Source organism: Lissotriton vulgaris, chromosome 2_1, assembly GCF_964263255.1.
Source record: "Lissotriton vulgaris chromosome 2_1, aLisVul1.2, whole genome shotgun sequence".
In the NCBI taxonomy this organism is placed as follows: domain Eukaryota; kingdom Metazoa; phylum Chordata; class Amphibia; order Caudata; family Salamandridae; genus Lissotriton; species Lissotriton vulgaris.
Genome location: NC_141687.1, coordinates 1,660,062,045 through 1,660,089,842, shown reverse-complemented (window position 1 = coordinate 1,660,089,842; position 27,798 = coordinate 1,660,062,045). Strand labels below are relative to the sequence as shown.

The following is a 27,798-nucleotide window of genomic DNA, read 5'->3' as shown; positions in this document are numbered from 1 at the left end:
GGGGGGGGCTGGGGAGGTGTAGTGTGTGTCTGTATGTGTGCGCTCGTGTCTGCCTGCGTGTGCATGTGTTGTGAACAGCCTGCTCTGTGTGTGTGTGTGTGTGTGTGTGTAGGTGCAGCGGCGGCGGCGACGGGGGGGGGGGGGGCTTGGGAGGTGTAGTGTGTGTCTGTATGTGTGCGCTCGTGTCTGCCTGCGTGTGCATGTGTTGTGAACAGCCTGCTCTGTGTGTGTAGGTGCGGCGGCGGGGGGGGGGAAGGAGGGAGGGAGGGAGGGAGGAGGTGTGGCTGTGATCTATTTATTTCGTGTTCGTGAGAATGCCCATTGTTAAACGGTCAGTGAAAACAAACACGCTCTGCTCTAAGACAGGAAACGAAAGTCAAGGCAGAAAGAAACATGATATTCTATTTATTTCATTAAAACATCAAGCACAGTAGTGTCACCTTCGATGCCTCTGCAATCACCCGTGCATCGCACACTTTTAAATGCCGCATTTCTATTTATTTCGTGTTCAAAGAATGCCCATAGTAAAAGCGAACAGTGGAAACAAACTCGCTCTGGTCTAAGACAGGAAACGAAAGTGAAGGCAAGCTCACACAAAGAAAGAAACATTGTGAAAGAAACTGAAGGAAAAAGCGCGTGCACGCAGCTGAATCCAGCCGAGAAAAAGCTCGTGACAGTTTCTTGTCCTTCATTCCCCCGAGTCAGGCAACTAAAGAGCTCCAGCTGGACGCATCCTTCGGATGCAGTACCAGCGAGCCCTAAAAAGGAAGAAAGGAGGGAGCGCCAGGGCCAAATGGCATACCTCCTATTCTCTACAAACAAGATGTGCCAGGCTGGGCAGCAGCCCTGGAACCCCTCTTTCTGGAAATACGACAATTCAACACCATTCCAAGGTCCTGGAGGGGCTCTATCATCTCCCCAATCTATAAGGCAGGAGATAAGGCTTCCCCACATAACTACCGACTGGTGGCTTTAATTGATAACGAGGCAAAATACTTTGCAGGTACCTTACTTGAAGAGCTGATAGCCTGGGCTACAGAGAGATCCTTAATCCCTGCCAACCAGACAGGCTTCGCTAAGTCAGTGGGCACGATGACAAACATCCTGAGCATGGGTATGCTCATAGACAAAGCAGAATCTAACAAAATGCCCATTCATTTCTGCTTCATCGACTACAAGGCCGCTTTCGATAACGTAAATCGGAAGCTTTTATGGTCTAAATTGAACGACTGGGGGATCTCAAGACCCCTGTTGGACCTGCTCATCAACCTGCACACAGAGACCTGGGTACAGATAAAAATAGGGGATGGATCTGCCTTGTCAAGGCCCATACAGACCAATAAGGGCCTAAAGCAAGGCTGCGTCCTGGCCCCCACGCCTTTTAACCTATTCCTAGGTGACCTTGTCCCAATACTAAATGGCTGCAATTCTCACGCCCCTAAACTAGGAGGGCTCCAGCTACCTTGTCTACTATACGCAGACGATATCGTCTTAATAAGTCACACTAAGGTAGGACTCCAACATCTTTTAGACGCAACACAAAGGTACTCAAGTAAGAACGATCTTACAATAAATCTGGGGAAAACCCAAACAATGACCATTAGCAGGAAAAAAAGGAAACCAACATCATGGCATTGGAACATGACAAGAATCGAAGAAACCCCAACATACAAATATCTAGGAGTGAAGATCGACAACGGTGGGCAGTTCTCGGTTCAGAGAACAAGCATACGAGGGAAAGGTCTTTCGTTAGCGATTTCGTTGAAGGCGCTAAATCACAAACTCTCCGGCCCATCCCTCTTACCCCTGACGCAAGTAATTCGTGCTAAACTTCTTCCAACAATTACTTACGGGAGTGAGGCACTCAGAGGAAGGGATGCTAAGATCCTTGACAATACTATAACAGCAGCTTACAGAATCATTTTCAGTCTACCCAAGCAAACCTCACCCGCTCAAATCAGGCTCGAATTCGGCATCGACCAACAGTTCCTGGCAAGGCAGGGAGCCTACGTGATAGCCTGGGACAAAGTGAGGAAATCAAAACAAGGAACCCTGAATGAACACCTGTGGAAGGAGTTAGAACAGCATCCTTCCTCAGCAACAGCTAAGTACCTCACGGGCAGCCTGACGAATACAGGTCTAGAACAGCTCTGGAACACTCCAACAAGTCATACAAATTTAAAAAAACTGGTAAAAAAATCAATCAAATTACAATCATGGTTGCAAGACAAAGAAACCCTCTCGAAGAGAACACATGGCTGGTTGACTCTGAATTCGTACACAACCAAAGCACAGCAGCGCTATCTGGCCGAGGGCTACACCAAAAGTGTCAAGATGTGCTTTCTAAGGCACAGGTTGGGCCTGCTACCTTGTACTCAAAATCTCCCACGCTGGCTCAAAATCAAAGCTGACCCCCTATGTCTGCTATGCGGCTTGGCACAAGAGGACATGCTGCACTGGATATGCTCTTGTGAAAAACTACGGGGCGAACGGAAACGCTGGCTAAAACACCACTTCAATCGGCAAGGGATCCGCACTAGAAGGGCGGCGGTCCTTGCATGTTTTCATCCTAATAACCCTGGCTTGAACTGCAGCTTTGTAAAATTTCTGAAGGCAGTTGAAAAAAAGATGCCAAAAAACCCAATCCATAACTGCCCCGATTCAACCGACTTGACATCACTTCGCTGACTGTTTTACCGACTTCATGAGCTCATGAGGACACCGAGCAATAACTTACAAATATTAAGTCCAAATACGAGCACATCGGTCATAAGGAAATGTGAACATTTTAAATTTTAAATTCTGAGTCTTTTAAAACTGTAGTGTTATCTTTTCTGTTCTTAATTCATTTTTATATTGCAATGGTTTTAAGTAACTATGCTAAATAAAGATTACTTACTTACTTACTTGCCTCGTATTTCTCATCCTTTCTGCTTTATAAGATTACACGTTTTATTATGACACTTACATTCTATAATGGTTCACATCGGAGAATTGCGTTTTCGAGAGTAACAGTCGCACAAAGGCCTGAGCGGCTAAAATCTTGACGGGTCAAAGGTCAAGTTTGCCCGGAGCTTCTCTCGTTTGCAGCAGGAGTCAAGGCGCAGGGGCGGCTCTAGGCTCATGGTGGCCCTGGGCAGGGAGCGTAGGTAGGGGGCCCCGGAAGAGGGGTTCCGAGTGGGGCAGGGCCTCCCCCGGAGCTCAGGAAGGTGTTTGGAAGTGGAACAGAGCCGGAGGCCTCCAAATCCCTGCCAGGGGCCACCACGCAAATATGTATCCATTCTCAGAGGATTATTATATTAAGGATATATATTTGTGTGGTGGCCCCTGGGGTTCGGTGGCCCTGTGCAGGTGCACAGCTTGCACATGCCTAAGGCCGGCCCTGCAAGGCGCGATGACCCGGTTCAAACCTTGGAAGCTGTGGGTACCTCCTGGCTTACTGTAGAGGTGAACCTTGTGAAATAAACCACATGCCCAGGGCCTCTGTGGACCATTATACAGGAATCTCAGTTTGTGCCTTGAAAGATGTGTGACCAAGGCTCTAAAATGTGCATAGATGGGGGATTCAGCGCCCTGAAGTGGCCAGTGGGTCAAACCTAATAATGAACTAATGGGTTTAGGGGGTGTAAATTATAACTGACTCTTACATTCATATGAACCGCCCTCTAATCATCACAGTATACTTGCTGTTAATACTGTCAAGTCTTATCTACATTTTTGAGACCCTGGCAACACATAATTTGGGTCCCCATGATCTGAGCAACTTTTTTTTAAATGTAATTACTAATCTTCTACTAGTTCAAAACCTGCATGGTGTTAAGTAATAATTATACATTACATTTTTAGAGTTGGGGTCACTTAAAAACAGTTGCAACATTTCTTGGGTGGATCTCAAAACCCTTACACAGACATGCCAGAGCATGAAATATAGATAAGCAGGGAGAAGACAGGCTGAGAGGTAGAAATACAGGTGAAATGGATAGAAAAATAGATTCCCCATGACACTCCTTAGAGGATACCACTGCCTAACAATGTCTCTGCCGCCCTCTGTAGATTCAAACGGTAATTGAAACTATTAATTTCTACTCTGAGGCAATGCATATTTGGCTGAATCCTCTGTTTGTTTCCAAAACAAAATATCTGGGGAGTTTACTTTTTTTTAAATTATTTTACCCTCCTCTAAGAAAAAAAAAGTCGTTTGTTAGTACTAAAATAAGTAGGAGAAAAACATTCTGGCCGAGTTTAACTATTGTTGAGCTGAATCGTTTTCTTTTATAGGAAAGTATGTTATCACTGCTTTCAAAAACACCCTATTTAAGAGATGTATTTATTTCATTTCCATCTTCACCCCTGCATTCTATATTCCTTCTAATGATGTGTTCCTATCTACAAAGTCATAGTGTGTTACCTTTAATACCCTTCTGTCTTTTCTGGTCCTCATCTCTAAGACAGGCACGTAGGGACCATACAGATACTGTTTATGCACACTTCAAAAGCGTAATGCTTCAAACAGAGTAATGTAACATACCTTCATAGAGTCTCCGTCAACATCTTTTCATCTCACACACAGTGACGTAGCCAGTGAGTGTGTCATGGGCTCTAGTGCTAAGGAAGAAACTTGTCCTCCTGTGTTGGACAGGCCACGTGAAGGGCCGCTCCCCCTCTGCCCGACCAGGCCCGAGCCCGGCCCCTCAAGTGTCACACACCACCACTTCACGTTTTCCGTCCCCTCCGGGACCCTTGCCTCTGAACATATCGACCTCGTGGGCCCGATCCACTACCGGCCCGCGCCCCCAGCCTGGGCGCCATCTTGGACCCTCCACCACGAGGCCGCGTGGCTCCCGATCGACCCCAACCCTGGGCCTGGCCAGGCCTCAGACATCCCGGCACCACCATCCACCCAGGAGGTGAGCGGACTACTTGGCAGGTCAATGGGAGAAAGAGGTGTCGATGGCTCTCCCCCGCCAGGTACCGCTCGCCCACAACCTCCCCGGGCGCTGGCTCCACCCCCCTGCTGGGTGTCTGGACTCCTTCATCCCGGACCCCCGACCTCCAAGTGCGAGGGTCCGGACATCAAAGGGCACCAGCCCTATAACTGGGGCAGCTCCAGAGCAGGAAGGCAGTTGTATCCTGGAGCCGAGAGACGCAGAGAAGAACTCATCCTTGACGGGCTATTGGCGCTGCCGTAGCTCTGCCTTGCGAACTATCGTCCTGCCTGCTGGCGCTGCCGCAACCTTCGTAAACCTTCATCGTCGTCGGGACCTGCTGGCGTGGCCGCGGACCGTTTGTAACCACCATCTTCATCGGGACCTGCTGGCTCCGCCGCGGACCGTCGCTTCCTTCATCCATCTCGGGACCTGCTGGCTCCGCCGCGGCCCGTCCATCTAGAACGCCGAGCTCGAGGATTGAGAGCTATTCCATCTATTGGTAACAAGACTGTCCCGCTACCCTTTTCCCAATCCAGAGACCAGAATCGAGGGGACCTCTGAGTCCAGACCTCCTTGTATCATTTCACCGTACTTAAAGAATTGCTTATAAAGTATCGTTAAACCTTAACCTGGTGTGGTGTCCGTCTGTGGGGGGGGGGGGAAGTTACTTGTCTGTGCGATCGCTGGAGACGGCTCTCCCCGGAGACCTCTCCCCTTATCCTCGGCTGACCCTCCCGGTCCGTCTAACATTGGTGGCCAGCGGCGCGATCCGAATCACCGCATAATCGTACAGAAAGTAGCTCACCCCACGACGAAATCACGATGACAACCAAAGAAAGCGGATCCACCGAGAAATTTCAGATGGAGAAATTGGACGAGTACAGCCATCGTGAATTAAAACAATTCTGCATCGAACTAGGTATCGCTACCACCGGTCTAAGTACCAAAGACGATTTCAAGCATGCCCTAGAGTCCTAGGCAGAAACCGGGGCCGTCGGAACCACCGACCAAAGCATCGCAGCAGTAGAAAAAAACACCACGGCCCCCGAGGAGCGAAGAAAGGGTCTCTCGCAAGACGAGATCCAGGAACGAGAAAAAACACGGCTACATGAGCTAGAAATGGCCCGGCTCAAAATGGATGTTTAACTTAAGTTGGCCGAACAAAAACTGAGCTTAGAGCACCTGCGTCTCCGAGAAGAAAGAGAGGAAAAACAGAGACAAAGGGAGCTCGAGGAAAAGAGACTGGCATATGAACACGAGCGCAAGTTAGCTGAGATAGACTTACGCAAGCAGAACAAAGAATTAGGAGTGCCCGAGCAACCCCCCACCCCAGGGACAACCGATAAGAAGGTACACATCCCCAAGGATGTCGTTCGAGAATACTTCCGAGAGGACGACATCCAGCAATGGTTCAAGGCCTACGAAATCGCTATGACCGCCCACCGGATCGATCGAAGCGACTGGGGAGCCGGTCTATGGGGGAGATTCCTCAATGAGGGCCGCGATGCCCTGCTACAGCTCCCGGACCACCAGATGACCTCCTATGACCACATGAAAGCTGCCCTCCTCACCCGCTATGGGCTCACACCCGAGATGTACCGTCAGAGGTTCCGAGACTGCACCCGCATCCCGGGTACAACTTGGGTGGACTACGTGAACTATTTTAGCCGAGCCTTCGAGGGCTGGATCAAAGGAAGCAATGTCACAACTTACGAACAACTATTCAATCTCATGGTGTGGGAGCATCTATCAAACAATTGCTTCATTGAGCTCCGGCAGCACCTCCTCGACAGCAAATTGACTGATCCACGGCAGCTCGCAGCCGAGGCTGACCGGTGGGAAATCACCAGAGTGGGCCGAAATGGATCCTATGAACAGAACCGGAACAACAACGGTCAGCACCGTCCCCGAGGAGGAGGAGGGGGCCAAGGACGAGGAAGAGACAACGCTCCGGTCGCCCCCGCTACCAGCACCACCCCCCCGGCCAACCGGGGCAGCACCCCGGCGCGACCGGGATACAGAGCCAATGTCACGTGTCACCGATGCCAACGAGTCGGCCACTATGCAAACGACCCAAATTGCCCACAGTACCAGAGCCCAAGACCCCGCCAAGTGGCCGCTGCTGCCCTGGGGGAAGAACAGATCTCCGAGGAACAGGAAGAATATGAGCAAGAGCATCAAGAATGGGAGCCAGCCGCCATGGCTCTAGCATGCTTAGGGGGGAAAGACATGGTCCCGCGGGTCCCCCTACCCGCTAACACCCGGAAGTACAGCCAATGGGTGAGCATCAATGGACGCCAGGCCGAAGCTCTCCGTGACACCGGGGCCAGTGTAACAGCCGTCCGCTGTCACCTGGTGACCCCAGAACAGTTCCTACCAAACATTCTCTGCCCTGTCCGTTCAGCCGATAACTTGGAACCCGGAATTAGACCCCTGTAATAAATATGTAAAGGACTGAGTTCATTTTCGAAAACACACTGGTGCCCCTTGTATCTGAATATGTAGGCGAAATGTCCAGCTCTTGTAAGCGTATGTCCTTACTATCGTCCACATAAATTGTATATCATTTTTAGTCAAAGGAGATATTACTGTCTGATTTTCATGAATCTCAGCAAATGGCATGTTTCTTGACACGTTGTTAGAAGTGAAGCTAGAGAATCTCTAGTATCATCCCTTTTAGGCACACATGTTATTGTCTTAATCAGTTGGAAAAAGACTTCCACTCATTATTCCTGGTACTTGAATCTCTTTTTAATTCATTAAGGTTTCTTTCATAATTTTCAACTTAGTCTCATTTTTGTATACATTTCAATCATGTGCGCTTCAGGCAATGTCATTTCAACATATCCAATGCATTTCGGGCCTTTCCATCATGCCCTTCATCAGGGAATCGACACTCTAAACATAATGTGGTAACAGTTACAATTATGTTTCTCACTGTTGTTAAAAACATCATCATCACGCCATTAAAGCAAACGATAACATCAAACATGAAAACAAACGATAATGGTGTCAAGTACGGTTCTCAATCAACAGAAGGTTCCATGTACATAAGCGTGCAATTGTTGTGTGAAAAAGCGATCAAGACACAAATGAAAACGGAGTTTCACTTACAAGCCTTTCCTCGAGGGGTTTGTTTACCATCTGTAACGAGACAGTGAAATCACGGTGAACGGTTTGGAAACAATGTTTCCGTGGAGCGCTCAAAAATGTGAACCTGGTCGGTTCTAGTAAACTAACCTGAGGGGTGGTTTTTTCGGGTCTGTTGAAAATCTTCAAAAACGGCGGCACAGGTGATTCTGGCCGGCGTTCTGCTATTTTGAAAAAGTGCCGATCATGTGGTTGGTCATGTGCCCATAGAAATGGTCAATAGACTGAAATGTCGTCATATTTTCCGAAGGCCAATAAGTAAAAGTACAGGTGAGAGTAAGTGATAAAAGCGCAAGGATCTGCAAACGCTTGTGGTGGAAAAATAGGTTCAAGTGTAATGGTAATTATGTAAAACGTGAAAGCGAAGGTTAAGAAAGGGAGGGCATGTGGGAACCCGGGGTAGAACTGGTGGGAGATGTGCTAACGTTATGCGTTACTCTGGTGCTAGAGCTACCGAGGCGTTCAGTGAATGGCTGAATTAACGTGAGTATGCGATGAATGTGAGTGGGGCGTGTCTGCTATTAGTGTGAACTCGCACAGTAGTAACAAGATACGGTCATAGGAGCAATTATTTACAAGTAACATGACAGTTCAATTCTTTCATTCAAGCCTGTTGGCTTTTGGGTGGAAAGTTTTTGAATCCAGTAATTCTCTCTTCTAAGGAGATGTTTAGTATTGTCTCTTCCCTCAATTTTCTGGACGGTTTCAAGTACAACAAACTTTATTTGGGAGATGTTGTTCTACAAAGTGCGTCGACAAAGATGATTTCATGTTCTTTAGACGAATGTTAGATTTGTGTTCTGTTAGTCTCACTTTAATGCGACGTTCTGTCTTGCCGACATACATCTTACCACATGGGCATCTTATTCCATAGATCAGGTTGCTGGTGTCACACGTTGCGTTTACCCTAAGTTTGATAGGGTTACCTTGTGTTGGATGGTTAATTGTTTTTCCTCTAATAATACTGTTGCAATTGCCACAGTTGAGGCAAGGTTTGGTTCCGAAATACTCTGTGGCCTCAGGGAGTTTTGTCTGTAGGATTTCACCCAAGTTGTTTGCTCTGGTAAATGCAAATAGGGGTGGTTGATTGAAAATCTGTTTGAAATCTGGTTCGATGTTCAATATTGGCCAATGTTTCAAGATGACTTTTTTTGTATTTCTTACTGGCTGTTGAAAATTTAGAGACAACTACAGTCCGTGTTTGCTCAGTTTTTTGTTTGGGAGTTAAGAGGTTTGTCCTGTTAATTTTGTCAATCCTCCCTTTGGATTCTTCAACCAGTGTCTGAGGGTACCCTCTATTGATGAATTTGTTGGTCATTTCTTTGAGTCTAATGTTTAAAGTTTGATCATCAGAGGTGATTCTTTTTACTCTGGCCATCTGTGAAAACGGTAAGTTTCTTATCAAGTTGGGTTCATGAAAGCTCGAGTGGAGTAACATGTTATTTCTGTCTGTTGGTTTGACATATAAATCCGTGGTGAATCCCTGTGGAGTTATTGAAACTTTAGCATCCAGAAAGTTGACCGTGGTGTCAGATATATCCCAAGTTAATTGGATTCGTTCGTCTAGTTTGTTGAACTCAATCAGTTCAATTTGTAACTTCTCCTCAGTGTTTGTCCAAAGGATGAAAAGGTCATCAATGTATCTGATGATCATTTTGAGGTTATCCTTCCATTCTTTTTTGGTGAATATGCGTTTGTTTTCGTACCACTGCATAAAAATGTTCGCATACACTGGTGCTGCCGAATTGCCCATGGCCATTCCGGTGAGTTGTTGATACCATGATTCGTTGACTCTGAAATAACTGTGGTACAATGTGAAGTACATGAGTTCCATTAGAAATGTCTGAAAATCATGATCAAGTTCAGTATTCATAAGGGCTGCTTCCATAGCTTCTATCCCCACGTCATGGGGTATGCTCGTGTACAGACTACGTACGTCTGCTGTACATAATATCACTTTTTCTTCCGGGTTCCATGGTATTAGTTGTAGTTTCTGTAAGAATTGTGAAGTATCCTTTACATAGGTTTGCATGGCTTGTACTGTTGGTTGTAGGTATTTGTCAATTAGCTGACCGATTGGTTCATGAAGACTCCCACGTGTGGATACTATTGGCCTCATTGGTGGATCCATGGTGTTTTTGTGTATCTTGGGTACCATACGTAATGTAGGGCTTTTAGGATTGGAAGATATAAGGAAGTTTTTAGTCCTATCTGTGATTATGCCTTGCTTGTGAGCTTCATCAATGATTGTCCGTAGTATTTTGGAGTATTCCGATGTGGGGTTATTGTCCAATTTGCTATCTGTATTGGTGTCTGTGATATGTTCCATCACTTTTGTATCATACATACTTTTGTTCATGATCACGATAGCACCTCCTTTGTCGGCTTTGTTGAACACTATATTGTCTTTAGATGCAAGTTTGTATAGTGTATCGAGATCCTTTTGAGTTGTGTTTCTTCTTCTGGGTTTGGTGTGTTTGATCTTATTGAGATCTTGTTTGACAATACTTTCAAACAAATCTAATGTTTTATGGCTTGTGGGAGCTTGGAAAGTACTCTGAGGTCTTAGTCCTAGCAGTTGGTCTTTTTCTTGTTGGGGTCGCTCCGGAAGTATGTTATCAAAAAAGTGTCTTAGTCTGAGTTTACGCATTAGCTTAAAGAAGCTCACTTCTAGTTCAAGGTTGTCCGTGGTAGGTACGAAAGAAGTTCCCTTCTGAAGTAATCCTAGTTCATAAGGACTGTACTGTTGGTCACTGATGTTAATGACTAATTGATCTAGGTCTGGTTCTTTTTGGTTCTCTTCTCCTTCTCCTAGTCTTTGGTTGTTCCTGTCGTGCTGCGTGTGTTCGGTGGTTCTCTCTCTTTTTCCTTTTCTTTTCCCTCTCCTGGGTCTCCTTTTTGGGCTTGGCCCTGTTCTAAAAAAGGATTAGTTTCAACAGTTGTACTGGTGGTGGGTTAACTCCCAAACAAAAAACTGAGCAAACACGGACTGTAGTTGTCTCTAAATTTTCAACAGCCAGTAAGAAATACAAAAAAGTCATCTTGAAACATTGGCCAATATTGAACATCGAACCAGATTTCAAACAGATTTTCAATCAACCACCCCTATTTGCATTTACCAGAGCAAACAACTTGGGTGAAATCCTACAGACAAAACTCCCTGAGGCCACAGAGTATTTCGGAACCAAACCTTGCCTCAACTGTGGCAATTGCAACAGTATTATTAGAGGAAAAACAATTAACCATCCAACACAAGGTAACCCTATCAAACTTAGGGTAAACGCAACGTGTGACACCAACAACCTGATCTATGGAATAAGATGCCCATGTGGTAAGATGTATGTCGGCAAGACAGAACGTCGCATTAAAGTGCGACTAACGGAACACAAATCTAACATTCGTCCAAAGAACATGAAATCATCTTTGTCGACGCACTTTGTAGAACAACATCACAACATCTCCCCAATAAAGTTTGTTGTAATAGAAACCGTCCAGAAAATTGAGGGAAGAGACAATACTAAACATCTCCTTAGAAGAGGGAATTACTGGATTCACAAACTTTCCACCCAAAAGCCAACAGGCTTGAATGAAAGAATTGAACTGTCATGTTACTTGTAAATAATTGCTCCTATGACCGTATCTTGTTACTACTGTGCGAGTTCACACTAATAGCAGACACGCCCCACTCACATTCATCGCATACTCACGTTAATTCAGCCATTCACTGAACGCCTCGGTAGCTCTAGCACCAGAGTAACGCATAACGTTAGCACATCTCCCACCAGTTCTACCCCGGGTTCCCACATGCCCTCCCTTTCTTAACCTTCGCTTTCACGTTTTACATAATTACCATTACACTTGAACCTATTTTTCCACCACAAGCGTTTGCAGATCCTTGCGCTTTTATCACTTACTCTCACCTGTACTTTTACTTATTGGCCTTCGGAAAATATGACGACATTTCAGTCTATTGACCATTTCTATGGGCACATGACCAACCACATGATCGGCACTTTTTCAAAATAGCAGAACGCCGGCCAGAATCACCTGTGCCGCCGTTTTTGAAGATTTTCAACAGACCCGAAAAAACCACCCCTCGGGTAGGTTAGTTTACTAGAACCGACCAGGTTCACATTTTTGAGCGCTCCACGGAAACATTGTTTCCAAACCGTTCACCGTGCTTTCACTGTCTCGTTACAGATGGTAAACAAACCCCTCGAGGAAAGGCTTATAAGTGAAACTCCGTTTTCATTTGTGTCTTGATCGCTTTTTCACACAACAATTGCACGCTTATGTACATGGAACCTTCTGCTGATTGAGAACCGTACTTGACACCATTATCGTTTGTTTTCATGTTTGATGTTATCATTTGCTTTAATGACGTGATGATGATGTTTTTAACAACAGTGAGAAACATAATTGTAACTGTTACCACATTATGTTTACAGTGTCGATTCCCTGATGAAGGGCATGATGGAAATGCCCGAAATGCATTGGATATGTTGAAATGACATTGCCTGAAGCGCACATGATTGAAATGTATACAAAAATGAGACTAAGTTGAAAATTATGAAAGAAACCTTAATGAATTAAAAAGAGATTCAAGTACCAGGAATAATGAGTGGAAGTCTTTTTCCAACTGATTAAGACAATAACATGTGTGCCTAAAAGGGATGATACTAGAGATTCTCTAGCTTCACTTCTAACATTTTGATCTGGACGTCGTTGGACCCCGACGTCACCTTTAGGAGCACCATAACATAGTTAACTTTCCTTAACTCCAACAAAACATTCGCTGTGCATCTATCCAAAATTGTATCATGTTTCTTGACACCACAGTTCCTCGCGTCGCTTGCTTACGTCACAAGGTAGTCGGAGATTTTTGATTTAACCATGGAAGTGCTGACTGCCTCCTGAATCCCTTACAGCATGACAGATGTTCACAAGTGGGCTGTGTGCAGTGGTCTATACATGGGAGTCTATGAGAAGAGCAACAAGCATTTGCAATGCAATAGGTCTCGCAGTTACTTGAGTTTAAGCTAATGGCATTGTAAATGGCAATGCCTTTTATTTATGTTTTTAAAACAAAAATAAAAGGCATTGTTATTTGCAATGTCAATAGCTCAAACTCTGATAAATGCAAGACCTATTGCATTGCAAATTAAGTTGATTAAGTTAAAGCCATTTGCTTTGCTAATGGTATTGTATAGAAAAGCAAGTAGCTTTAACTTAATCAAAGGCGAGACCTATTGCATTTTTAATGCTTGTCTAACCCTCTCCTTCACAATGCAAATATATCTTACAGAATAATACTAATGGCAACATCTCTCAAGTCATTTATGCATACAGTGCACCTGTAGCCTGCTTTACGTGGGTCAAATAATACAAATGTTGAAGACACAGGTTCTCCAGCATTGTAGCAGGATTAGATGTTGAGTGCAAGGAGCTCCCTTGGCTGAGCATATCCAGATCAAGGACAACCCGGTTGAAAGTTTGAAATGGTGGGTACTTGAGAAAGTGACGCTAAACCCTAGGGGCGGGACATATTGTCGTTGAGGGAGTGCAAGTGGATACATATTTTGGATACGGTAAATATGGGACACAATGAGTTAGAAGAAATAAACATGCAGGCAGGGATGCTCAGCAATAGTTAGTTGTAGAGTATGATGAATGCTGCAATTACTGACTTGTGGAACAATGAAGTTCTGATTGTACCTTATATCATAATGTTTCTGAAGCTTTCCTTTCTGTCTTGTAATATGAAATAGACACAAATGTAGGCTATTGCTTAGTATATTGAGTTTGTAAATCCAAATTTAGAACTTCACAGTTCCAAGAGTCCTTGTGTTAGAATGTTATGTCCATTATAATTTGTATGGTCAAGTGCTATCATTTTATAAAGAAAAAAAAAATTGTCAGGATTTTCTTTAGCCTATAAATAGACAAGCTCAAATGTGTAGATGTATTCCCCACTTTTAGAGACCTACAGTATGAATGTAGTAAAGCAATTGGACTAGTGTGACCTCCCATTACAAACAGGAAGCAACTCCTAACAGGGTGCGCTTTTTAGCCATACTGAACGGGCAGGGTCCTCCTTTGGTTATGCACACAAAATACCATTTCTGATTACTATATTCTTTATTAGAATGGGCTGGTTCCTCCCATGATTACATACACTAGGAGCCATAGGACATAATTCCTAATATTGTATTCCTTTAAACCCTTTTTAATTTCCTCTGTCCGGGTTTTCCATTTGACCACTGGAACGTCAGTGCAGGAATGCTTTTCCTGACAGTGTCACGCATTCCTCAGCCTGCTCTTTGACGCTGGGGCCACTGTTAGGTTATATATTCCTCCCCTACCTTCTACCTGTTAGGCATTCACGACGGAGCAACGGATGCAAGCTTGGCGCTGCGCAATGGTAAATGGTTCTGAAAATACTTAAGATGGCTTTAGGTCACGGCAGAATTCTGTCATCGGGATATTGCTAATTTAGATTAACTTGGAGCTGCACCTTTTTTAAACGGTTTTGATTGAAAACTGCGTTTATAGATACATTTTGGTGCTGCATGATTTTACGATAGTCCGGCTGCTTATATCATTCCCTATCAGTTAGATCTGCTGCGAAAAGAAATCCCAGTGAGCTAGGTCGCACAGTTAGGCAGTTTACCTCTTAGCTTGCTAGGCGCATGTTGAGGCAAGTCACGGGCCGGATATATAAATTACTAAAAGCGGCACATCTTCTCACCTGCATTCTGCTCTTGTAGGGGATATAAGATATAGACTAATTGGTCGAGAAGCCCAGTTTGTGAATATTTTCTACGATTCGTTGTAGAATCTACTGGAAGCAATGACATTGTAAGTCTAACTAGTTGTTTGTGGATTAAGCGCACCACAGAAGGGGCCTCTCCTTTCCCAACAGAGCATAGCTAGATAGATATCTGCTGCAATTCACTTCTGTCACCTAGCAGTAGTAAAACTGTTACAAACTTCTGTGCTTGCTCACCCTACAAGGACTATTTCAACCTCAACAGCACTGTTAACTGGTGTGCCACTCCCACTCCAGGATATTTGCAGAGCAGCTACCTGGAAAAGTATGCATACCTTTACATAACACTGCTACCTCTCTTTACGTCCTCAAGGGGATATAGCAGTAGGCCAAGCTAGTCGGAGACATCTTTTCCGGTAAAGGTGAACTACCAACCTATTACTAGTCCCGCACATTGCCTATAATAGAATGTATTTTCTGTCTTTACAGCATATTGAAATGTTCTCATATTTTGAGCAAAATATTATAAGCGATGTTCATGGTTATGTCTTTGTTTATCCTATTTAAAAGGAATATCACTGTAGAATTGTATTCCTAACAACTCACAGTTCCATGCGCCTCACTGCTGCTTTATACTCTAATTCAAGCATTTGAGTCTATGAAAGTTCCAATACTGGAGTAAGAAAATAAGTTACTTACCTGTAAGTGTAGTTCTCCAGTATTGGACTCTTTCATAGATTCACATGCGACCCACCTTTAAGTGTTTTATTCGGCACTCGTGCTATAGAATATCTGAAGGACTGCCGCTTCTGTCAGGAGTGTTCTAGAGGGCAGAGAGCTTGAATGTTTGAAGTATACGTTTGGTCTCTTTTTTAAATAGACAGTGATGGGTTGCAACATTGAAGGGTCTAGGGCCTCCAAGTTTTATCTTTAACATTGTATCACTATTATATGGTATCGGGCACCCCATCTTGACGACGAACGATTCAGGCACGGGAAGCTACGAAAACTGGAGAACTACAGTTACAGATAAGTAACTTATAATCTTCCTCTGTTGTAACCTCCCACTGTCAAACTGTGTATCCTTTCTTTCCATGTCTGTTTCTCATCTTACCCACCCTTCTCAATCAGGGCTTGTGTTTTGAAGGCATAGAAAGTGTTAACATGTCCTCTTACATCACAGGCTGCCATACGAAAGGAGTTGAATGATTTCAAGGGCCAAGAGATGGAGGTGCACGAAGACAGCAAACAATATACCAGGTGAGAACTTCAACCTTTAACATTGAGTACATATAGCATGCTCTCTTATATTCCAGACAGCACCCAGACTGCCTCAACTCTCCTTTGAGAAGCCGGTAATATCTGTTTACTTCACTGATTGGAACACATCAATTTGATAGTATTAAAAATCCGCCCTGCTACATGTGCAGTGCTCCTTGTTCAGGTCTGTCTTTTCCACACCTGCATCTTTTTATCCTGCTTTGTCAGGTGAATGCTTGGCGCGGTCTTGGTGTTTTATAAAAATGTGAAGTTGCCTTGGTTATTGTTTTCTTCCATACCTTGAAACTATTTAGCATTCCTCTTCTTTGTGCGCTGTTAATCCTGTGATATATCGGTCAATTTCCTACTGTGCTCGTGATATTCCTTTGAGAGAAGGACTTGGATAGGATAGGAAAATGACCATCCTGTGAAAGATGTCCCTTCTGTCATGTAAAAGCTATAATTGTTCATTTATTAAAACCGTGATTGCTCCATTTCTCCCTGAAAAATATCTTACGATTGACATTACCAGATCAGTACAAAGCACGCAATTCCAATCCGGTTCAGCGTTATGTATTGGATTGATGATACTAGACGATTGACACTTAACCTTTTCATTTTATGCAAAGGACATGAGCAAAAGGGTCAGAACCTGTACTGATGGTTGTGCATGTGGTGCTTGATAACCACCTGCACAAGCCAGTGTGGCGTTGGCATTTTTTCTCAGTTTGCAAACATATTAAACAACCCAAAAAAGATTGTGCACACAAATTAAGATCAAGAAATGTTAAAACCATAAAAACAAGACGTTTTTACTAAAGGAATCACTAAATGTATATTATTCATTATAGTAACACATTTGAGAGGGGCATAGCGGGTGACTAGAGCTAAAAGCATAGCAATGCAGGTCCACAAATGCAGTCAATAGTCTTGTAAGAACAAGACCATTCTAACATGGGTGCTGTAAGAAATCGAAGTATTAGTTGAAGGGTGTGAGAACACACTTCGAATAATAATCATGATCATTGTCTGGGTTAACCACTATAATAATAAACCTGTGCTTAGTTCTCTTGTAGCTTGGCACAAAGCGGTCAGGGTTAACTTAGAGGCAATGTTCAAAGTATTTATCCAACACTCAAACAATAATAAAGTGAAAACACAGCACAAGACAAATCCCAGTCCAATTTTAGAAAGATGGAGAATAATGTAATAAATAAAATTACACCAAAACAGGAATCCAATAAGATATTGAGAGATTCATTTTTAAAGTTTGAATTAAAAAATAGTGCCAAAAAATACAAAGTGCCAACTGCGGGTATCTGGTGTTTCTAGACAGTTCAAAGACAAAAGTTAAGGCCACCCACAATGGATTGCCAGTTATATACAGGTACCAGGTTTGTCCCAGTGAAAAGTTTACTTTCTGATTTAAAATCTTTTATGGAGAAAACGTGGTATTCGACGAGGAGGCGGGGTAAGCTGGATCCGAAGCGCGGCTCGACAACCGGCCTGCTGAAGAGTGGGGTCCTGGTGAAGTCACCGACTAAGGCAGGAAAGGTCAGAGCCAGCGAAGTTCATGCCCAGGAAAGTCTGTTGATCGCATGCTTCTTGGAGTCTCTCCCTATGTTCGGACTTAAAAACTTTTCTCGAAGTTGGATCTGCTTCAATAGTGCAAACCAGCAAGTTGAGGCCAACCAGCGATCAGGCATTGATGGGTGCGATTTGAACAGCTGTGACTGTGACCCCAGTCTTAGTCGGTTCTCCAGGCAGAAAATTGTCAAAACGTTTCAGAGTCCCATTTCTTGCAGTTTGGGGACAGGAGGAGTACACTCTTCCAGCAGCCAAGGGTCTAGTATCTGGTGGGGGAACCACTTGGAGATTAGGACTCACTCCAACACAGGGCAGCATCAGGGTCCAGTCCGGTCCAGTTGGAACTGGGCAGTTGCAAGGAGAGAAGCCTTTGGAAGCTTGTTTTGTCCCTCTGGCTCAAACAGTTGGTCAGTCAACGGATGCTTGGAGTAACATCTGGGGTCTTGGGTTCAAGACAGGCAGGTCCAGTTTTTAAAGTTCTTCAGAGATCAGTTCAGCCCTTCTGGTTCTTTACTGGTCCAGGAGCAGTCTGAGGGGTCCACTTTTATGCCCTCTGCCATCCAGTGGGTGGAGGGCAATCCCTAAACCAGTTCTGGTCAGTTCCTTGAAGCCAGCCTGACTAGAGAGACCAAAGAGGCTGAGGTGTTAACTTCACGTGGGAGGGAGAGGTGTGGCGCCGCGGCCAGGGCGACTGACGCTGGAAACCAGGGATCACGGTTCGATCCTCGGCTCCGGCGGCAGGTTAGCTCAGCACCATGTGACTCTGGGCAATAGCTTGCTTAATCTTCCCAACGGCCCCCAGCGCCTAGAGACCCTTACGGGTGATTGTTTGCGCTTTACAAATGTTTGTTGTTATTATAATTATTATTATTATTATTATTATTATTTATTATTATTATTATGTGTCAGTGAGTGGATAGACATCCTTCCTTTGAAGCTCAAGTAGGGACAGGGGTACAACCCCTGGGCCATTCTTTCAAGGGGGAGATTATCCCTGCACATCCAAAGCCCATTATCCACTGTTAATAGTTTTAACTAGTTGTAATCCATGGGAGAGCCAACCTTGCTATAGTGAGTAACATCTATGGAGGTTTTTCACTGCCAGGACATGTAAAACCTTAAATATACAAGTCCTACTCTTAAATACCATGTATATTACCCTATGGATTTTTAGGACCTACTCTGGGTAAGACTTGTAAGCATTAAAAAAAGAAGGTTTAGACTTGGCAAAAGAGTTATTTTGCCAGGTCGAAATGACCGTTTTAAAGCCACCTAGCCAGGTTGAGGTGGCAGCCTTGAGACACATTTTGCAGTCCTACTGTAGTGGTGTGGCCCACAGGAAGCATTTAATTTATAGGCCTAGGTACAGGTAGTACAGTGTACTTTAAAAGTAAGGTAAATGTGCCATTTGGGGGTATATTAGTTCTAATAGGTTTAAAGGGGAGAGTTCAGGCACTTTACCTCTGGTTAGGAGGGGTAAAGTGCACACACAGAGCTCTACAAACAACAAAAATAAGGTTCAGTAAAAAGGCAAAAAAAGCATCCCAGGTGACCCTGCAGGAGGGGCACACTTTTAACAGCTGCACTCATTCCTATAATTCTGTCCTGGAACATGGACTTACTCTTGTAGGCAGGTGGGAAACTGTTACTGGATCACCTTGTGCATGTATGTTAGTGCCCCGAAATTTGAAATGTCGCTGAATGTCCTAGCTGGACTGCAATAATATGGGGCACATGACTTCCTCATATTTCAACATATATCCGTGGCCACTGAAGTCAAAACTAAGTTATGATGGGGAAAGGGCAAGGGAAACCCTGCCATGCTATTAAAAAAGGGGTGAAAATTACAATGTTCTCCCTTGTAAAATCCAAATTGTGTGTCTGAAGTTGTAGCAGCTGGTCTCTGTGTACAATGGCAGCTAATGCAAAGACCATGGGCAATTGCTCGAAAAACATGTAATTGAGCTGGAAATAATACTTTTTAAAGATGCTAAGCCTTTTTACATGCATCCTAATCCTCAAACCCTCTTAAAATAATCAGAAGTACTCAAGCATGTGGAAAAAAGTACACCACCATGATTCCTTCATGTGCTACCATGCCATTTCTTGTGCATTTCTACCAGTGTGCTGCATAAAAAAAATCACATGGACTACACCTATTCACTGAGCTCAGTGAGTTTACTTATCGAATCTCAAATGGACAAGATGTCCAAGTTGTGGAGTGTCAGTTGTCCGTGTGAACCATCCATATGTGTCACATTAACTACAACAACCGTGTTGGCAAGTAAGACCTAGTTAAAATCTTCTTTTCATGCACGATAGTCATGATTGAGTACTAGATCTTTACATGGACTGTAAAGATCTGTTCTACCATAATACAGATAATGATTCTAATGTCTAAATCGCTGTTGGTTTCTCCAAGAAGAGGTATGTGCTTTTTCTAACATACTGAACTAGTCATGTTACACATGCTGTGATACGATTTATTAGGGTTATCAGGGTTTTTCTACCAGTATGTCCAGCCTATAATTTCTCCAGTAAGAACAGAAAACTTTCCAAACGTGTGACCATATATCTGTTTCTTCCGTCATTCAGAAGTTCAAAAAACAAAGTTGACTTTGCTTCATCATTAAGGAAGACATTTGCTGCAAGCAGAAGCATATTCTCTTTAAATAATTGGGGTGAAATTCTGTGAAATACTGGAATTCTCTCATCAACAGGCTAGAAAGGCATAATAAACTTGTCAGTACTTAATTGCACAGGCAGCTGTGATTCAGACAAATCTCGTAAAGGATGCACTCATTAAGGAAGACATTTGCTGCAAGCAGAAGCATATTCTCTTTAAATAATTGGGGTGAAATTCTGTGAAATACTGGAATTCTCATCAACAGGCTAGAAAGGCATAATAAACTCTTCAGTACTTAATTGCACAGGCAGCTGTGATTCAGACAAATCTCGTAAAGGATGCACTCACCTTCTGCAACCATGTTTTGACTATTTCCCAGGACATTAGCACTGGAAACAAAACAAAGGTTAAAAGCGGTGTTATAATTAGGTGAAAATGTATTTTAAGTACTATTTTAAACTAAACAAAAATATGAAATTTACCAGTTCTAGTTAACTGAAGTACCTAGAACTTTCGAACTTACCATACATCGTGATGTCATTAATTGTCATTTCAGATGTTACCAGTAATGATATCCATGATATTGTTGAATATGTCATGAGTGAAGTGATATGTGAAGTCCTAAGCAGTACATGTCCAGTGCAAAAGTTATTGTCGCTTCAGCTAACTAAATCTGGTGAATTTTGGTGGGTTTTTGGTGTTCTAAATGGAGTATTTATAACATGAAGTAACATTTTTATTACCATACCAAACTATTCCAACCCTCGTATGGCGCCACATTTGGCCGTACATGGCAGTCGTACTTGACATGGGGTTAGGTACACGGCCTGGCCTGTGGTGTGGCCCTACATCCTTCCCACATTTGCCGGCCAACCGCCCACAGTTGCGCAACACCAATGAACATTCACCTAACTTTTTGTTGAGGCCCACAGTTATCCTTCAGTTATCTCATGGTAATGAGGTGTTATTCCAGCATATTTTTGCCGTTTTGGTGCAGGGTATGCAGTGTCTGCGGCGGCACTGTAAATTTGTTTTGGACTTTCGAGTGGGTGTGTCCCCGTAGTACCTCTCCCCTCACATGGGCCAGGGGTCAGGGTACTGCTACCCTGCCGCCTTATATTTTGTTTTATTTTAATTTTCAGGAAATGGGGACAGAGTCCTAAAATGGTGGCTGCTAAATCTCTCTTTATGTTGCTGTCAGCCAATCATCGAACTAAGTCTTGGAGAATGGGTCCCAGTCTTACAGCACCAACCAATCTGAAGGCTTCATTTGTTTTTCCCTTGATAATCCCTCAGTACTCCCTCTAGTACTGTGTTGCTATAAATTTATAAATGTTGAACCTTACTTTCTAAAGCATTACTGAAACGGATTGATATCAAATCACAAAAGTTAATTCTCCGAGTAAAGATCTAGATGTCTGCCAAATTTGGCGTAATTCAGTTCAGCCATTTTGGCTCCAGCACTGTTCAATTTTCCTTTTTGAAATTGCTTGGGAAAATCGTATTTTAGTAAGTCCCCTTTTTTCTCAGCCCCCACTTGGCTTATCACCCAGAAAAATCCTTGGAAGGAGCATAGGTGAATTAACCTTTTTGTGTAAAGGTACTTACCAAACCAAAAAATCTACTTCCTATTGAAATATAGTTTCAACCATAGCTACAGTGTTGTCAAAATTTAAAGGCAATCTAACTGTGTAATATAGATAGGTATAAATTCCGAGTGAGTGAGTGAGAGAGAAAAATAGATAGACCGATGGAGTTTTTGAGAACAGCAGATTGTTGCATTTATAATGTTTTTTTAGGTCATGAAGTCAGCGACTATAACAATATTCCCTCTAAACTTCCCTATTATCAAACATAAGCCTATTCTTCGACCCACAAGTTAAATAGCTTTTGAATCCTACTAGCCACAGGATTAGATCAAGAAATGCTTCAAGAGCTCCAACACACAGGTAGTTGGCTTTGGCCTCCAGGGCGGTTCTATCTCACCCAGCCAGGATGACATGGACCACATGTTGGCAACAGTCGTGCACTGATGTCAGTTCCAATTTTTCGGCACCCTTGGATTCAGATATGGAGTACCACTACTCTGATTTAAAACTCCTGTTTACTTGCACAAATAATCCCTTGGGTAGTGTAGCGAGATGCAGTGACTAGAAATTATAGGTTTTAAGCCATATCATACATATGGCAAGCAGATGTTAGTTAGTTAGTCAGTCAGTCAACACACATATCAGTCTGTGGTGTCTAGGGCCAAACATAACTCCCGATCCTGCAGCAAATGCTCCCGTATGCATACAAAGGCAGTCAGAGCAGGAATCCAAACATTATATGGCTGAGTACAAGAAACAAAGCTGTTTCCCGCTCCCAGACTCTTACCCTCAGATAACTTGGTCTAAAGACCAGGCCTCCAAGAAGTACAAAGAGCATGACTCTTCGACTTCTATATTCCTCAGTTTACTTAAAGGTTGTGTACTCTGTGTACGTGGGACTCAGACCTGGTTCCATCTTCATCATCTAAAGTTACGTGGAACATGGAAAAGAGACCTTGAAGTGGAGACAGTTAGAAGCCTTCAAAGAAGCTCTGCTACATGCTGTATTGACTAGGACTCTACCTCCACCTAGACTGTGCCTTAAAGCCCACAGAGACATCAGGACCTCCAGTTGCAAATTTGCGGTGTGGTCCTTTCCTGGTGCTCACTGCCCTGTTTGAAGTAGACTCAATCTGCTCTCATTGCTGCACCATGCCCTTACTCCTTTGGCGAAGGCGACACCAGCTGGCATCTCATCGCATCCAGCAATGTTGATTCTGAACTTTACAAGCACCTGCCATGGTGTCTGATTCTATGTCAGCGAGACTATTTCGCTACCATAACGCAGCCCTGTATTGAAGATGACTCTCCGGAGGCTCCACTTTTATGACTGTAACATTTTGCTAATTGCAGGCCATTTTCAGTTCCAATTCTGATAAGATTCAGGTGCCTCAAAAGGTCATGATTGATGAGTGGTCATCAATTTACATCCCATCACAGTACGCTGATGCTGGCCTTTGCCCAGATTTACAGAATCCCACTGGCCTACATACTTCACCTGAAGCGGGTCTTGATTCTCCACTTGCTCTCTTTACTAAGGAAGTGTTTAAAACTTTCTCGTACAACAAAGAAAACAAAAGCCAATTTGCTTACAGAAATTATCTAGCCTGTTTAATCTGCTGCTGAGCCTCTAAGGTCCTTGAGTGAGTCCCTTGTGAACCACTACCTTTGCAGGTTGGTCAAAGCCATTTTTAGCCCCAACTACTAGATGTCACATTGCCAGACAGCTTGACCCAACACCTAAGTGCTCAAGATTTCTATAGGAGCATCCAGCATATAAACGTTTGTTTTTTTAGGCCTCTCCTTGTAAGGTTAGTAATAACGCCTTCCTTTCTAATTAACTGGACAGTTAGTCAAAGTGCATAGATGCTATGAGCAAGAAATACGTGTTTGGCACTGTGTTCCCTTGATACTCCTTGTCTGCTGACAGATTGATGTTATACCCCTTTAAGAAATGGTACTAGAGGTTGTACATGCATTGCCAGTGGGTCTTTGCACATCCTTTATGTAAACTGTACAAGGTTGTGTAGGATCCCACTATCATCCGCAGACAAACTAGGATGCACTCTACAAAAATTTCAAGAGACATTCAGGCTTTGTTGATGGACATTGCCTTTGATGGCATCCAACTCTTTGGCAAGAAAGGCAAGTCTACCCTTAGGGTTTTTAGATCTAGATGTGCTTTGGCACATTCACTGGGCCTGTCTTCCCCAGTGCTTAAGTTCGGATAATTATTTTGGGAATTTCAAAGTTATTATAAGGGCCTCTATTTCCATCAACCATCACAGCCAATCCAACATTCCATACAAGCTTTTCAGGCCTTCAGTTGCAGAGGTGGTGCTAAGGGAAGAGGACAACAGCAAAAGCAGTCCTCCTCAACTGTCAATTCCACAAAACCTCATCGTTCATTGTTGGGCAGACATGTATGCCCAGTGGGAAGCCAAATATGTAATTTCCTTCCTTTCTGGCCTTTTTATTACCTCCTGTCAATTGGTCCTACAAATTTTCCAGATTCGCTGTGCCCTACCCTGTGATTTGCTAGTTTCCAAATGTCTCTGGTAAGTGCCGGGTACCACTGCTCATACCAAATCCTATCCAGAATGTTGTGTGGTTGCTTGTGTTACTCCTGTTACTAGTTAGCAAGAAAGGCAGAGGATCGCAGCCAATAGTGAATCTCAGGGTTTCGAACTTCTGCCTGTGAATGAAGGAATTCAAAATGATTACCCTTGCTGAAATTTAATTTTGACTTGGACCAAAGGAACTGGTTAGTGTCCCTTCGGGGTACTTTTAGGACTTATACTCTCATGTGCTAGTCCTGTAGTCTCAGAGGAAGAACCTGTGCTGTGGGGATCTTTATACAAAAGAGAGACCGAGCACTTGTACAAAGAGTATTCAATCAATTATTCTTGATTTCGGAATGAGAGTCCTAAAAGTGCAGTTTAACCCTTTTGTGCATCAGACAGCCCTCAGCCGTCCGATGTCTCCGTGGGTGTGTACGGGGGACGGCCGGGGGCCGTTTAACCCACGCCCACCCATTATTTCACCTGCACTGCGACGGAATTCGCACCGCAGTCAACGGGTTACAAATATGGTATATAAATAAAACAATAAAAACATTGGTACAAAAGCTCCAGTTCATAACAAGCACAACCAACGAAGGGGCAGGGGCAGGAGAGCAAGCACAACCAACGAGGGGGCAGGAGCAGGAGAGCAAGCACAACCAACGAGGGGGCAGGGGCACAGGAGAGCAAGCACAACCAACGAGGGGTCAGGGGCAGGGAGAGAAAGCACAACCAACGAGGGAGCAGGAGAGCAAGCACAACCAACGAGGGGGCAAGGGCAAGAGAGCAAGCACAACCAACGAGGGGGCAGGGACAGAAGAGCAAGCACAACCAACGAGGGGGCAGGGGCAGGGGCAGGAGCAGGAGCACAGCGAGGGGGCAGGGGCGCAAGCACAGCGAGGGGGCAAAGGCGCAAGCACAGCGAGGGGGCAGGGGAGCAAGCACAGCGAGGGGGCAGGGGAGCAAGCACAGCGAGGGGGCAGGGGAACAAGCACAGCGAGGGGGCAGGGGAGCAAGCACAGCGAGGGGGCAGGGGAGCAAGCACAGCGAGGGCACAGGAGAGCAAGCACAGCGAGGGGGCAGGGGAACAAGCACAGCGAGGGGGAAGGGGAGCAAGCACAGCGAGAGGGCAGGGGAGCAAGCACAGCGAGGGGGCAGAGGAGCAAGCATAAACACGCTAAAAACAAGAGTCCATCCACTGATTTGAGCTAGCGCGGGCTGTGCGTTTTCAAAGCGCGCACAGCGAGCATGGCCATTTAGAAAGTGCAATCCTTTGGTGACAGGGAACGGCCAGATAGCCCGCAGGGTTGAATCACTACTCACTGGATCGGGCTTGTGTAAATCCGTGAGGGAGCTCCTGAGTTTCGAGTTTGCTTTCCGCGGTCACAAGATTACACAGTTGGAGGGAGGGAAGCGCTGCCAGAAATTGGGGCGAGATAGAGATGGCAGGTCTGGCTCGAACTCCGAGATCGGCAACAGCTAGGTGAGACGAAGAGACAATGGCGGCCGCCGCGCTTCGCTCCTGGCCACACACAGATGGCAGAAGCTGAAGTTCCGAGGGCAAGAATCCGGGAAGCCCTGAGCAGGAGCTGAGGAGCACCGAGGGCCTGCGGTGGAGTAAGTGGAGCCCCTGGGCCCGGCTGAGCTGAGTGGAGAAGGGCAGGCTGCGCCTCCAAGGCCTATGAGCCTCATCCCACAGAAGAGGTGAGAGCGGGCACACAAAGGGTTGCGGCTGGGCTTGGCTGGTGCCCAGGGAGTCAGAAGCACCGAGCAGCTGTCCACATGCCCTCGAGAGCAGGTGGTAGCAGGAGCTGGTATGGAGGGAGAATCTCTGTGAGAGCCGCACGAGTGAACGGGAATACTGCATCTGGGCCACAGGCCCAGTCGGAGGCTACACGATACCAAGGCAAGCCGCGGCCTAGCGGTATACATGCGGATGGTAACCACATTGATGTTATGCCTGTTAATTGATTGGGTGTATCCGGGCCACTGGTAGCGTGTGATTCTACGACTGCAGCACTTTTTAGCAATTATGGATTTACCACCCGTGGCGCATAGTTAACCACAAGCACAAACAACGAGGGGGCAGGAGCACTCGCCGGAGGACTCAGCAGCTTCTCTACTTCCGGCAGCGGTCGGGCAGAAATTGCTTCAGCAAAGCGCCGACATTTTCGGATTCGGGGCGTGGTTTTCCAGCCAATGGGAAGAGGAGAGAAAGAAAACAAGAAAGAAGTGAAAAAGTACATCCCCGAATCCGAAAAAGACTGGGCTTAAACGGAGTGATGCCCCTCTCCTCCAATGGCTGCCCTCCGTTTAGGAAAACAGCCAATGGAGAAGAGGGATGGGTTTAAGCCCCCAACTCTAAAACATAAATTCTCGCCAGCGAGACTGCGCAAGCGCAGCCTTCGCAGCCGAGACCTAATGAACAAGTTTATCTGATACAATAGATACCTTACAAAACAGAGTTTAGCAGAATTTAGGATAATAGCAAGCTAAAAATGCGATTAAAAAGCAGGAGCTCAAAATAAAACCTACACCCTCAACTTAACATCTTTTTCTGTTTAAGCCTCCACATAAACATCAGAAATCGAGAGACAGAAAACCCAATGCATTGTCTGGTATCACTTCTCAAAATTCTATGAGCAGTCCCAAAATTCCTAGTCCCCAAATTACAACCCACAGATAAAATCCACTTCCTTCTGATGCCATGGAACATTGGACAGAAAAATACAACATGCTCAGCTGATTCAGCCACCTGAGGACAGAACTAGCAGAACCTGTCGTCTCTAGAGTGACAATTCAGTCACAGTCAGTCAAATTAATTTTATTCGATTTGATAAAATCATACATAGTACATAAAAACAAATCTATTTACAATTAAAAAAGCATTAAACAGTTTCTTTGTGAACAAGTTAATTTGGCATAATGTATTCTTTAAAAATGTTTAAAAACAAGTTATGTACACTGGTTTGGCAAGTTCATACTTCTTCTGGCTCTGGTTGCTGCCACAAGGAAATTGGCCATGGCGAAAGTAATACAAATATTTCCTAGTGATTTTAAATATAGCAAGGCTGGTCTCACCTGGGAGAAGCCAGCTTCTCTTAAGACTGGTAGTAAGTATTTTTTTCTCTGTGCAGAGAAGAAGTCCCAAAACATAACAAAGTGTAAAGTGTCCTGAACTGAAAAATTATCACAAGTGCAAGGGGGTGCTAACTCCGGTTTCATCCAGGTGTTAAAATTGCCCAAATAAAAATGAATAAGGTTAAATCTAAATTTTGTTAACAAAAATCTATGAAAAGGGTTTGTAACAAAACATAAATAAGGCTCC

General features: G+C 44.5%; 1 protein-coding gene across 8 annotated transcripts in view; it reads left to right on the top strand.

The window, feature by feature from the left end:
- The window catches only part of PHACTR4 (phosphatase and actin regulator 4), a 633,103-nt gene that overhangs the window by 556,849 nt on the left and 48,456 nt on the right, over positions 1-27,798 (top strand). For all 8 annotated transcript variants that reach the window (XM_086957584.1, XM_086957577.1, XM_086957583.1 and 5 more), the window contains one exon: positions 16,031-16,107. In XM_086957584.1, coding sequence (XP_086813710.1) covers positions 16,031-16,107 — 77 coding nt within the window. The remainder of the gene's footprint in view (positions 1-16,030; positions 16,108-27,798) is intronic.